Below are 13,778 nucleotides of genomic sequence, written 5' to 3' on the forward strand. Positions count from 1 at the left end.
TGAAGCATACTATACATACTGTTTTGTACCAGCTTTTCCTTTGATAGTGCATCTTCGAGATTTGTCCATAGTCCATGGAGAGCTTCCCATTTTTTGTATAGCGTTCTGTTATGTGGATGTACCACAGTGTTTTTAAGCAACAATCCTAATAAACTTTGGGTTAGTTCTAATCTTTTGCTATTAAAAATGCGCTGCAAAGAATGAATTTCGTCGTACAGCATTTTGCACCAGGTAGTGTAAATTCTTAGAACTGGAATTTCTGGATCAAAGGATTACATGCATTTTAAATTTTGATAGAAATTGCCAATATCCCTTTTTAGAAATTGCACCAATTTTCATTCTCACCAGTGATAGATGGTTTAACTGTTTTCCCATAATCATAGCAGTAGAGCTGTCAAACTTTATTTCTACCAAATTCATAAATTTAAATCTCATTTCTCTCATTATGAGGTAAAATTGCATGTACATTTAAAGCCACTTGGATTTCCTTCTTTGTGAACTGTGTGTTTATATCCTCAGCTCATTGTTCTACTGCATTGTTGATTGTTTTATTATTGGTTTCTACAAATCCTTTTTATTTTAAGTGAAATAACCTTCATTATATGTGTTGGAAATATTTTTTTTTCCCAGTTTGTCATTTGACTTTTGACTTTGCTTGCAATAGTTTTTGCTATGCAGAAATGTTTTAGCTTTATACAGTCAGATTTTTTTATTTGTTTTGTTTTCTGAATCATGTATAATACTTAGGCCTTTTCTACTCCTAAGTTATTTTTTAACTTAGTTAAAAATAATTATTTTTCACTTTAGTACTTTTATTAAGTCATTCACCCATTGGTTTAAGGTAAAAGGTATGGCTTGAACTTTTTTCCTTTTTTTCTGATGACTCTCTTGTTGACATGATTTCATAGTCCACACTGTCGTGTATGAAATTAACTAATACTGGACTTCCCTGGCGGTCCAGTGGTTAAGACTCCGCACTTCAATGCAGTGGGCAAGGGTTCAGTCCCTGGTCAGGCAACTAAGATCCCACATTCCCCTCAGCACAGCCAAAGGAAAAAAAAAAAAAAAGAAATTAACTAATGCTGATTAGGCCATATTTATTCTAATTTATATTTATTCATAAAATTCTGAATCTTCTCAATTTTTATTGCTATAAAAAATAGATTCTTCATATTAGGATGATCAGGAAATAATTATTTACAATGTATCACAGCTTTTAAATCAGCCTACAAGAAGCTGCAAATTATATGACATTGTGGGTTAACTGCTCAGTTTTCTCTTTACCTTAACGTTACAACCCCTGCCTTATTACTTTTTGCAAAACACCATAATTTCTTTGTCTCCTTTTGAGGCAAAGTGTCACCTGAAAACTTCTATGGAAAATTTTAACAAAATGTAGGTGTTGCCTTGCACTTTTATTTGTGAGCAGTTTCCAGATTCATATAGCTTTGTCAACTAACAGTTAAAACTATTTTACATTTAATGCAGTTGGTCCTTATTTTGCAATGACTTGAGCTTCCTAATTTTATCTGTTTACTTTTACTAAAAATGAACATTTTGTGAGATTTTGGAGAGGGGTAGTGAGAGCTCCATGCCTGAGGTATCCAACCCAGGCTATGTGATTAGCAGATGAATTGCTGGTGGTTTTTATGATCCTGGAAAGGAAGCTGCTTCCTGGGAGAAGAGTTATTTAGCATTATCCTTGTCAGAAGGCTTCACTGATGAATAGAGGGCAGGATGTGTCCATGTATTAATAAATATTTCAATTGCATATCTAGTGTTATTTGTTATAAAACATTTGAAAGTTTTATCAATTGTGTTAACTGTGATTTATGAAATGAAAGAATTACTGGTGAGATTAATAAGACATATCTTCAGATTTATAAAGGCTTTTAGCCTGGAATTCTTTAGAGGGAAAATAGATCTCCACATGAAAGATGTTACTGTGAATATTCCTTGACATTTCAATAATTATTATCTAATAAAAAGTGGGGAAGTATAACTAAGAACTATTAATAATACATTTTATAAATAATAGGGAAATTTTATAGAGACTTGAATAATTAACTATTTTTAAGAAATGAGAATTACTTGGAGGAGAAATGTATGTTAATTTTTTTCTGTCCACCCATTGATAAGTTGTTTAAAAGTTCTTGGATTTTTTTCCTTTCATCTTTAAAACTAGAGGAGGAGGAGAAATAATAGTAGTAGTAATAATAATAAAACATAATGTGTTTATTCTGTCTCCCACTGATGTTTTTGAAAATTCTGATCTACTACATGCTAATAAAGCTGAATTATATTACAATTTTGAGAATTAATAGACCAGACTATTACATGTAAATAAAGACATATTTTACTATAAACACTCTAACTTCCTTCTTTGGTTTATGGGTAAAATACATATATTGACAATATGGTTTATGTTCAGTTATTTCACACTCTTTTTTTTTTAATGATTTCTCCTTCCTTTCAAGCAGCTGGCTTTAAAATATGAAACTCTTGATATTTGGGACACTGACACTGATAATACTCTTTGTAACCTGTAAAAACTGTGATTAAAAGCTTTCTGGATTACAATTATTTAGTATTGAACATGTTATTTTTTCCTCAGCGATTTCTGATATTTCCATCTGTGCACAAAAGCTTTAGATCTATATATTTTCACTGAACATTGAAAAGTATACCCTTGGGGTTTGACACTTTCACGTAAATGTTTCTTGTCCTTCCTTCGAATCTCAGCATTTTGATATTCAATCGCATGGCTATGAGACTAGTAATAGCTAGGTTATAGAGGCAATTCTGATTTGATTTGTTTCATATGGAGTCCATGTTTGCTGATCTGAAGACAACCACAACACAAAACCCCATGCACTTTTATGGTTTGTTCTCCTTATATACAGAGTAAATGTGATATGTACATAAATATATCAGGTATTTGTTAGTGATAGATGTTGATGAAATATGTAAACAGTTTATTCATATTTTAGTTTCATATGATAATCATGTGGTATTAGTCACTTCAAATAATTTCTCATGGCTAAAGTTAAAGGATATTATTTTTTATAATACCTCCATTAATTCTCAAAAATTTTTAAACTTGGAAAAATTTTGGAAGTAGAAAATTTCAATTCCAGGTATTTCAGCAGTTTTGTTACTTTTTTTAATTAATTTTTTTAAATTTCATGTGACTACAACATAATTTTACCCCAGGAAAATGAACTGTAAAAGACTCATTACACTGCAAAAGACTTTCACATTTTAGAATGTTTGAAAATATTTTATGATTCAGTCATGAAATCTGTGATGTCTTATTTAGAAGTGCAGACTAAATTATATTTAATCTATTAAGAGTTTGCAGGCATAATGATTTATTTTAAAAGTAACTTACATGGACACCAAGCGGGGAAGCGGCTGGTGGGGGTGGGGGTGGAATGAATTGGGAGATTGGGATTGACATGTATACACTGATGTGTATGAAATGGATGACTAATAAGAACCTGCTGTATAAAAAAATAAATAAAATAAAATTCAAAATTTTTTTTAAAAAGTAACTTACAAACAGATCAGTGGGCTTGTATAAATGAACCAAGTTTGCTCCAATTTTTTTCCCCTTTAGGCAGAGCTCACAGTTTGGAGATGAAAAAACATTTAGTGATTCATCATTGCTGGAAAACCTCCAAAATAATCATGTAAGCAACATAATACTATTATCTTTTCACTAATAAATGAAAACTAATGAGTGTTTCTCTGAATTATCTTCCACGTTTAAATATTCCTTTTTTTAGTTTCATGATCATTTCTAATAATTAGCAAAATCTGTTATCTCTAAATTCTTTTTACTTGGCCAACATGAATTCATGGTTGTTAGAAATTTAGTTTTAACAATTGTCATTAATCAACATTCTGTTTTTTAAAAATATTACATATTAATTCTAGAACTCTATTTGTATGAAACAACTCATTGTTAACAATTTCAAAACATCTATAGAAATGAATTTCCTGCTCAGAATTACTGGCCAGTGCTAAATCTATACAATAAGAACTTCGGACATCTGCCACCCAATGTGAACATTCCACTTATGAAAGTTACTGATACTTAACTAAAATTCCATCCGATCAAATGATAGGGTCTCCGAAGTTTAAACCCCCAATTTTTTCTCACAGTCGCTTCAAGCTCAATGTGTCAGAACTTGAACTCATGCTCATCACCCCAAAACCTAGTCCCTTCCTAGCACTGATGGACTTACCACCTCTGCCCCTGGGCAGGGCCCTAGCAATGTGTTCATGTGGTTATTTTTGCCTTCAACAAAGCATGAGCTTCCAGATGCACAAAATCTAGACCTAGGCCCACCTCTTCCCTCTTGTGTTCTCAGGTTCAGTAAATTGCACCATCAGCTAACTGTCTTATTACTCATTCTAGGAACTTAGGGTTGCTTTTGATACCTCCTTCCCCTCCATCTCCAGATATGTAATGAGTCACTAAGCCCTTGTCAATATGACTTTCTGTAATATATCCTAAATGTCTTCTTCACTCAATTCTCACTTTCTCTACCCCAGTCCAGACTACTGGTATCCTCCAGGTGGATTACAGCAGCCTCCTAACCATTCTCCTTGTTTCCGTTTTTACCCCCTCCAGTTCTTGTTGCACGTGGCAGCTGGAATGATGCAAATGTAAATCAAGTCCCATCACTCTCCTGTTTGAAACCATGCCAGAGGGCTTCCCTCTCAACTTACAAAGTTACATGGTCCAGCCCCTGCCTAAGTCTTCGGCCTCACGTGGAGCTACCCTTCCTTTCTTTCTCCTCAGGCTACACTGGCTTTCTTTTATTTTCTCAAACACACTTCATTCTTTCTTCCTTTAGGACCTTTTCAGTCATGTGTGATTCCTGCTTGTTGGAAAACTGTGCTTAGTTCTTCATGAGGCTAAAACTTCAGCAGCTTAAAGATCACATTGTCATGAGAACAACCACAGACTGGCCTATATCATATTATATGATATTTGCACATTTATCCTTTGAAGCCCTTTTCACACTGTAAATAAATAATGCTTGCGTACTATTTATGTTCTGTTTTCCCCACTAGTCAAAGCTTCACATATCAGGGACCTTGTCTGTTTTGTCTGCTCTTCGAGGCTTAACACAGTTTTTTTTCAAATAATGTTCTGATTTACCTTTCCAGTCATTTCACTTTTTTGGTCCAAGAGCATAGAGGAATATTTTTCCTTTATTAATTCGAATGACATTTTTCTTCATCAGGTACCAGACAAGAAGATGTTTAATTTTAAAAATCTGACTGCTTTCTTGCAGAAAGGATCTTGTCTTCCTCAGGCCATGAGAGTCCATTGTATAAAGGACTTCTCAATCAATCCTTTTTTATTTAGTAAAACGTGTATCAGGTTAAGGTTGCCATTTTTGCAAAAAGAGAGGACAAACCTTACAGAGGAATCCCCTGCCATCGTCACCTCAACCCAAAGTAGTGGAACCACAGTAAGAGTAGATGCTTAAAATTTAGATCTGATCAGGAATTAGAACCGGGTAAATGAACATTTTAGAATTTCTCTCCTGTCCTTAATAACAAGATTCAACCATATCTGCCTTTTTCGCTATACGGTTTCTATTTAACAAGAAAAAGTGGTCTTATATAAATGTTTAGAAAAGGAATGAGAGGGTGCACGAATGAATGATTTTAGTTAAAAATATTTTTTCTTCATAATAGTTGTTGGCTTCTTGACTTCCACACCTTCAATATTTAACAGCTGCACTCTTAGTAAATATGCATGAAGTAGTATTACTATCATTAGTGTCAAATGTTTAAACGAAAGTGGCTAAATTATGTGTTTATTTCTTACAGCCAACTGCACCTATAATATGTGAATTTCTTACAATGATGGCAGTTTGTCACACAGCAGTACCAGAGCGGGAAGGTGATAAGATTATTTACCAGGCAGCATCTCCAGGTACAAATGAAGCAATTGTGAGGTATTTCTTGCTGGAAAATTGTTCTGAAATTTGAGATTGTTCAGAAAAATTTAATTTGAGGAAGTAAAATAAACAAGTTATGTTTTTCAGATTACAAATTTTATTTACTAATTAGATAAACCTTGGCTTTCAATATTAAATATATATATTTTAAAATATATAACTTTGTGTAACATTTGTTATATGGCATAAATTACATGTAAATTTGAATAACAAAATTCACACAAGTAAAAAAAAATGGTACTTTATATATACACATAGTAAATTCTCCCTTCTTTATAAATAACTAAGAATAAACTGTTAGTTATAAACTGTTTTTGCACATAAGCAGACAGGAAAAGGAAGATCTGTTTGCTTAAATAGAGCGCATTTTAGAATACCAATTTTGCTGTCTTCTCTTGGAAATGATAATCAGGGAGTTCGTTGTGTATTTATTTGGATGAGAAAAGTTTTACACATTTGAAGGGATTCCATAAAATATGTATTAGCACAGTTATCATTATTTAATACTTAGGCTTATTTTCAATGAAAAATTGGGTAAATAGTCAATTTGATGATTGTAAGATTTCAGGAAAGAATGAACACACTTTGGGGAACTTTTTAAATATAAGTGTTTTAAACTGTATTATCAACCAGCACCTGCTCCCTTGTAGAATGTACCAAATTCCTAAAAACCAAAAGATACATCTCATATCATTAAGATAGAAACTGTGAATGTTTTATCCCACACCCTTCCCTAAGAAACAAGAAGGTCTGATGTAACAGGGTGATGTAAGTAAATAATATATAATACAACAAAGCATCAGTTCATTTATATCCATTTAAATTGACCCCCTCAACATTAATAGTATTAGTTTTTCTACATTAAACATTTTAGGAAGAAAAGGATAAAACTTAAGGCAATTTCATGCCATTCATTTTTTCCAGTTTTATTAAGAAATAATTTACATATATCACTGTATCTCTAGTACTTATTTATCTTATAACTGGAAATTTGTACATTTCGATCACCTTTCTCCAGTTGCCCCTTCTCCCACCCTCCACCTCTGCTAACCACATCTGATCTCTTTTTCTATGAGTTTGGGGTTTGTTTTCTTTTTTTTCCCTTTAGATCTTACATATAAGTGAGATCATACAGTATTTTTCTCTCTCTGTCTGGCTTGCTTCACTTAGCATGATGCCTTTATGTCTATCCATGTTGTTGGCAAATGTAGGATTTCCTCATTTTTTAATGCATCATTCATTTTGAGAAAAGTTTTCCAGAGAATATGCTGGACCAAGGGGTATATTTAATTATCCTTCTTAGGTATGTTTGGCTAACAGTGAAACTTAATCTTCAGAAATATGACTCTGGGGTCTATATGTGTCTCAGATTCTTAAGATCATTCTACTCATTCCTTTGGCATTGTCGTATAATTTTAAAAGAAGTGGATTTCAGTAAAAGGAGCCAGAATAAAAAGAATTTTAATTCTTTTTAACATTAAGCAGAAAATTGGATTGCAATAATGTCTTTCTCTCGTATTTGGGGTAATTTTTTTTTCACTGTATATTTGTTTTGTCCTGTTTTCCTAAAACAGATGAAGGAGCCTTGGTCAGGGCAGCCAAGCAACTGAATTTTGTTTTCACTGGAAGAACACCTGACTCAGTGATTATAGATTCAGTAAGTTATTTATTTTTAAGTCTGTTTTTTATCAAAGTAATACATATGCTTAGCTTCAAAGATAAGATAATACCAAAAAAGCTCAAAATAGAATAGAGGTTCCCAACTCTAGTTCTCCTCTCCAGAAGCAAAAACTTTCTATTCTTTTAGCTATTTCTTCAGACATTTACACATCTTATATATATATTTTAATGTTTGATGAATGATATATGTGTTGATTCTTCAATTTTAGACATATCTACTGACTTTCTATTCAGTTATATTAAATGAGGAGTTATTTCTCTTGACTCACCATCCCTTCCCAATAGTATTATAATTATATTACAATATTTGGTTAAACAAGTATTTGGACCCAGATTTTTAAATGGGCAAAAGACTTGAACAAACATTTCACGAAAGAAGATATACAGATGGCCAGTGAGCACGTGAGAACACATCATCAGTCATCAGGGAAATGCAAATTAAAGTCTTAATGAGATACTACTGCATACCCACAAAAAAGGTAAAATTAAAAACATTGGCAGCACCGAATGTGAACGAAAACGCAGAGCAAGTAGATCACCTGTTTTTGCTAGTAGACGTGTAAGATGGTACAATCCCTTTGGAAATCCTTTTAGAGTTTTCCAACACAGGTAAACATGTTCCCAGCCCAGCAGTTGCACTCATACTTAACCAGGAGAAGTGAAAGCATATGTCCACAGAGAGATGTGTCATGGAATGTTCATAACAGCTGTATTCAGAGTAGCCAAAAACTAGAAACAAATCAAATATCCATTACTAGGCGAATGGATGAACAAATTGTAATATACAATGGAATAGCTAAACAATAGAAAAGAGTAAAATATCGATTCATCAAGAGCCTTAATAAGTCTCAGAAACATCATACTGGGGAAAAAAAAATCAGACACAGAGGAATACATACTCTTTTTTTTTTTTTTTTTTTTAATTTTTGGCTGCGTTGGGTCTTCGTTGCTGCGTGCAGGCTTTCTCTAGTTGTGGCGAGCAGGGGCTACTCTTCGTTGTGGTGCACGGGCTTCCCATTGCGGTGACTTCTCTTGTGGAGCACGGGCTCTAGGCGCCTGGGCTTCAGTAGTTGTGGCCGGTGGGCTTCAGTAGTTGTGGCACATGGGCTCAGTAGTTGTGGCTCGTGGGCTCTAGAGCGCAGGCTCAGTAGTTGTGGTGCATGGACTTAGTTGCTCCGTGGCATGTGGGATCTTCCTGAACCAGGGCTCAAACCCGTGTCCCCTGCATTGGCAGGCGGATTCTTAACCACTGCACCACCAGGGAAGTCCCTATTTTCTTTTCTTTAATATTGTCTGTCCAGATACAAAATTATCTCCTGAAAATAAATATTTTTTCTTTATTTTCTAAACATGAATCTCTTGTCTCTTTTCCAATTGCTTGACTTTCTACCTACTACTAATTGTTCCATACCTTCTTAGTGCACTTTTATTGGTACAATTACACCAGATAATCTGCCAGTGGGTCGTTGTTTCCCTGAGACATCCCTCCAGAAGTCCTCCATTCTCCTTGGTCTGGGCCAGTTTTGCCTGCTTCTCTGGCACTTGGAATTCCTTTTGATTGTCTCCTGTTTTGGACTTTCTATTTCCTATAAGTCAAAACTTCTTTCTTAGTAAGCTCGCTGGTGTTGATAGAACACATTTTCTGTCAATTTCATCCTATTGAAAAGGTGTTATTAGAGAAGCGGAAGTCACAGTAGTGACAGCCTTCAGTAAACTTAGCTCCTGACTCAGGGCTCCAAGCTGCCCTGGTGGACAGTTCAGTCTTACTCGTGGTTGTCAGGAGGAATCGCTCTCCTGTCTACCTGGGGACTTTCTTCACCTCTCTTCTGTGTTAGATTTTCTGTTTCCTGGATCCCATATTTTCTTTGTTCTTGGCTTACTCTTTTTATTGTGGAACACATTCTTTATTGGCTTCTTGAGAAAAGGTGCATGGAAGGTTATTTGGTTTTTTGTTTTGTTTTGTTTAGTCCTTTCTAGTCTAAACATTTTTTATCCTATCTTTCTACTTAATTGGTAGTCTGGCTGAATGTAGAACTCCAGGGTGGAAATCAGTTTCCTGAAGAATTTTGACTGTTCTTCTGTCTCCTGGCTTCCAGTACACCTAATTGAGAAGTCAGAAGCCACTGTGACTCCAGTCTTTGTGACTTGCCCACCCCTCTCTCTCTGGAAGGTTGTGGGATGTTCTTTGTTCCAAGAGTTCTGAAATTTCATGACAGTGTCCTTAGTGAGAATATTTTAACCCATTGTACTGGGCACTGAGTGGACACTTTTCCATTTGGAAATCAATATCCTTCCATTATGGAAGATTTTCTTGAATGAGTCTATTCATTTTCCTTCCCTCTTTTTCCTCTGCTCTCTCTTTTTAGAATTCTTGAACACATCTTTTAACTTTTCTGTCCTGCTCTTCATGTCTTTGCCTTTTTGTTCTACTTTTTGGAAGTTTTCCTCCGTGTTATCTTCTCAGACTTCTGTTGATTTTCTTTCCATTTCTGCTCTCATGTTTTGAGTTTCTAGAAGCTTTTATTGTTTTTTCAATATTTCTTTTTTTTTAATAGTACCCTGTTCTTGTTTCACAGGTGGTGTACTTATGTTTCTTCTCTGGGAGGAATAATGATAGTTTTTTGACGTGTTCTTTTTTAAACAATTACAAGCATTTAACAGTTTAAATAAGCATATGGTTTTTACTGGAATATAAAGTGGTGTTAAGCTGTCATTATAGTTGTTTTGATGATTGCAATGGGAAAGTGATACTTCACCAAAAATTAAATATCAACTTTCAATGTTCTTTTCCAGAGTTTCCCATTCTCCACTAAGGAGAAAAGAACAGCATTTAATTACTGCAACACTTGCATATGGGATGTATAATAGACTATGCTATGAAAAGAGCTTCAAAATGCAGAATCATAAGGCCAGTCTCCTCCTATGCCACCAAAGAGCAGTATACAGGACCTAAATAATAATCACAAAAGCATAACAATTGTACAAGCCATCTTTTTGTTTCAAACATTTTCTTCATTTGCTTCATGAATGCCATTAAAAAGCATATACTGGAGAGTACAGCAATATTTCCAAAGGTATAAAACACTGCAAAAAGTTTTATGCCACCAGGAAGCCACAGTAATCCAGTTCCAATGAGACAACAGAAAATGCCCATAGAAAGCATATGACAAACCACTTCATTCTGATGTTGAAATGGAGGGAAGAGGCATCCAGGACCTGTCCACCAGCCCCTCATGTCCATCAGGAAACCCAGAGCCTGACACTCCACAGGCCGACATGGATGTTTTCTTTTTGAATTCTCTTTCCTCCAAATTGCTCTTATCTGTTTGTTTTGGGTATCTGTGATCCATGTTAATAGCTGTCCTTGAATATCTATTAATCTTTGGTTTTCTCATGGTTAAGAGTGAAGACCTTGAAAGCTGGTATGGCAGTTCTGAGCATGAGGGTATTTGTCAACATTGGGCTTCACTGTGGGGTGGTCTGGTGGGATTCCTTTGGGAAGTCGTGGTTGTCTGTACCTTTAGGGCTTCTCTTGGTCTTGTGAATTCCCCAGAGCTTCATTTTCTGATTTCCACCTGGAAAGGTCTGACTGCCAGAAGGTGGGGGCCAAGTGGGTTGGGGTCATTGGGGCCTAGCCTCTAGTACAAATGTGATAACAGTGCTGTATCTTCAAGTGTGCCAGTCGACTTCTAGATGAAAGAGCCTCTGTTTTACCCTCTATAGACAAAGCCTCGGTCTTCTGCCAGTATGCAGGAAGAGCCAATGCCCAGAGCTGCTTTTCTAGTGGCTCTTGCCCAGTCCTCCCATTTTAGGCCCCTCTCTTTCCTCCCAGTTCTAGAGCTACCTGCTATTCCACTTCCTTCAGCCTCTTAGGAATTATGTGGTACAAATCGGGTTGGTTCTCAGCTTTTTCCATGGCTACTGCAGGCTTTGAAACTTCTTGTATCTGCTAAGGATGCGTTTCTCACTGATCTCTTTTCTGGTTTCCATATTTTTCGTGCAATTTTCTCTTCTCTTATTTTCCTGCCATTGCAAGTTTCTTTCTGAAGTGTTTTTTGTTTTGTTTTTCCTGTAGTTTTGATGGGGCTTTGGGAAGGATGAAAATTAAATGTGTATGTTCAATCTTCCATCTTAACTTGAAAAGTTAGTAAGTTCAATTAAAGATGATGTATTTCAGAAGGGACAATTTGTTTGTGTTGACATTTTTTACATTAAAATTTCATGACTAGGGTTTATTTCCAAGAAGCCAAAGATGCCAACTCTATGTAATCAAGTTTTCCTTTTCTTCATAGCTGGGTCAGGAAGAAAGATACGAATTGCTCAATGTCTTGGAGTTCACCAGGTAAAACATCTGCTCTGTGGTTTGTATGTATGACATAAATTTCCTTCCATTTTTATTTAACACATTTATTTATACCAAATATTAAATTAAAATCTTCAATGCAATTTTTAATTGTCATATCTGTAAGTAAATCATAAACAGCACTCTTCAGAGTCTTGTAAGGCATTACTCCTAGAGGCAATATAAAAATATTTTTGAACATAACTGTCTGCATTACAACTGTAGGGGGTATAGGACCAAGACAGTGATCTGGAAATATCGTTATACTTAGAGGTGCCAAGATTTATTTAGCATGAAAATGAATCAGAGTCAGGAACCCACCATTCTAATTAAGTGTTCATTATAACATCTAATTGGATACCCATCTCTCTGTTAGGTATAAAACCAGTTCCCATGTAGTAGGCACGGGCAGAAAGCAAAAGGATTATTTTACTTACTTTATTTCCTAAGGTCAAATAAGAGAGGCCTTCCATTATGGTCAGTGATATCTCTATGAGTTTTGGGCTCTTTATTCCCACGTGACTATGTAGTTTCCCAACTAACCTACATTCTTGGGGCAAAATGACCTCAGCTACAGACAAGAGGGTCTTTATAAAGATTGTGTCATCATTCAGGGGACACTTAAAAATATCTTCAGGACGTAATGCTGCTGTTCAAGGAAATAAGTGTCCACTTTTTTTCTTGAACTTTTTCCTACATAAGGCAAGTCTGTACACTAAGAGGCATTTTCTTTTCCGTGCCAACATTTGTTGCTGTCTTGGTTAGGAGTGACCACATGCCAGTGGTTAATATCAAAAGTAATGGGATCTAATTTATTATTTAAACATTGTGGTTTTTTTCACTTGTATGCACTGAAAGACTCAAAGGAAAATGCATAAGAAGAAGTTGGATGATTAACTGTCATAGAATATTCTCAAAGTGTATCCCCCATCTTTTTTTTTTCCACATCAAAGTGACTGTTTTTCCTAAGCCTACTTGTATTATGTCTGTAATATATTATAAATAGTGTATCAATTAGCATTTGGATATGTTTGTTTACGAACACACACTTAGAAACACTATGTAAGTGGTAAGTGTGTGAAGAAAAATAAAGCAAAGTTAGCAGCTCTTTCAGGATGCTGTGATGGGGGAGGCTTAAGGGTATTAAAATAATCTCTGAAAGACATGAGTGGTTTACACTAGGATGATGGTAGAGAAAATAAAGTGAAGTTGATAGAATGCAGATACCCTTTGCAGGGATGTCAGGGGGCCATTGGTATGAATTGGATGCGGCAGGAGAAAAGAGGGGGAGGGGCTAGGGTTCCTGGCATGAGTGACTGGGTAGATGGAGGTACTGTTTACACAAATGGTGGATACAGGATAGATGCTGAGGCTGAGGTGTTTGAATCGTTAAGTTTTAGATGCCAGTGAGATATATATACATAGAGATGTCAGGTAGGCAACTGGTTATAGAGGCCTGACACATAGAAGCCTATGGCTGAAATATAAATTTGGTAGTCATTGGCCTGTAAATGGTATTTAAAAGCCATGAAGTGAGTTGGATCTCCTGGATATAAAATAATAATAGAGTAAGGGAAACAAAAAAGGCTGAAGATTGAACTACGAGTAACTCTAAGGGTTGATTAGCAAAGAGGAATTAGCCAAAGAGACTGCTCTGTGATTAGAGAAAGAGAGTGTAAGAGCATAAAGCCAAGGGAAGAGGATAATTTCCAGGAGGGAGTGGTCATCTGTGTCAGAGACTGCTGCAAGGTTAGGTAAGACAAAGCTGAAAG

At 35.4% G+C, this 13,778-nt stretch overlaps 1 protein-coding gene across 8 annotated transcripts in view; it reads left to right on the forward strand.

Annotated features, from left to right (window-relative positions):
- The window catches only part of ATP8A1 (ATPase phospholipid transporting 8A1), a 240,599-nt gene that overhangs the window by 94,832 nt on the left and 131,989 nt on the right, over positions 1-13,778 (forward strand). For all 8 annotated transcript variants that reach the window (XM_049709560.1, XM_049709553.1, XM_049709554.1 and 5 more), the window contains 4 exons: positions 3,620-3,692; positions 5,854-5,959; positions 7,559-7,641; positions 11,957-12,006. In XM_049709560.1, coding sequence (XP_049565517.1) covers positions 3,620-3,692; positions 5,854-5,959; positions 7,559-7,641; positions 11,957-12,006 — 312 coding nt within the window. The remainder of the gene's footprint in view (positions 1-3,619; positions 3,693-5,853; positions 5,960-7,558; positions 7,642-11,956; positions 12,007-13,778) is intronic.

Source organism: Orcinus orca, chromosome 4 (genome assembly GCF_937001465.1).
Source record: "Orcinus orca chromosome 4, mOrcOrc1.1, whole genome shotgun sequence".
Classification (NCBI taxonomy): domain Eukaryota; kingdom Metazoa; phylum Chordata; class Mammalia; order Artiodactyla; family Delphinidae; genus Orcinus; species Orcinus orca.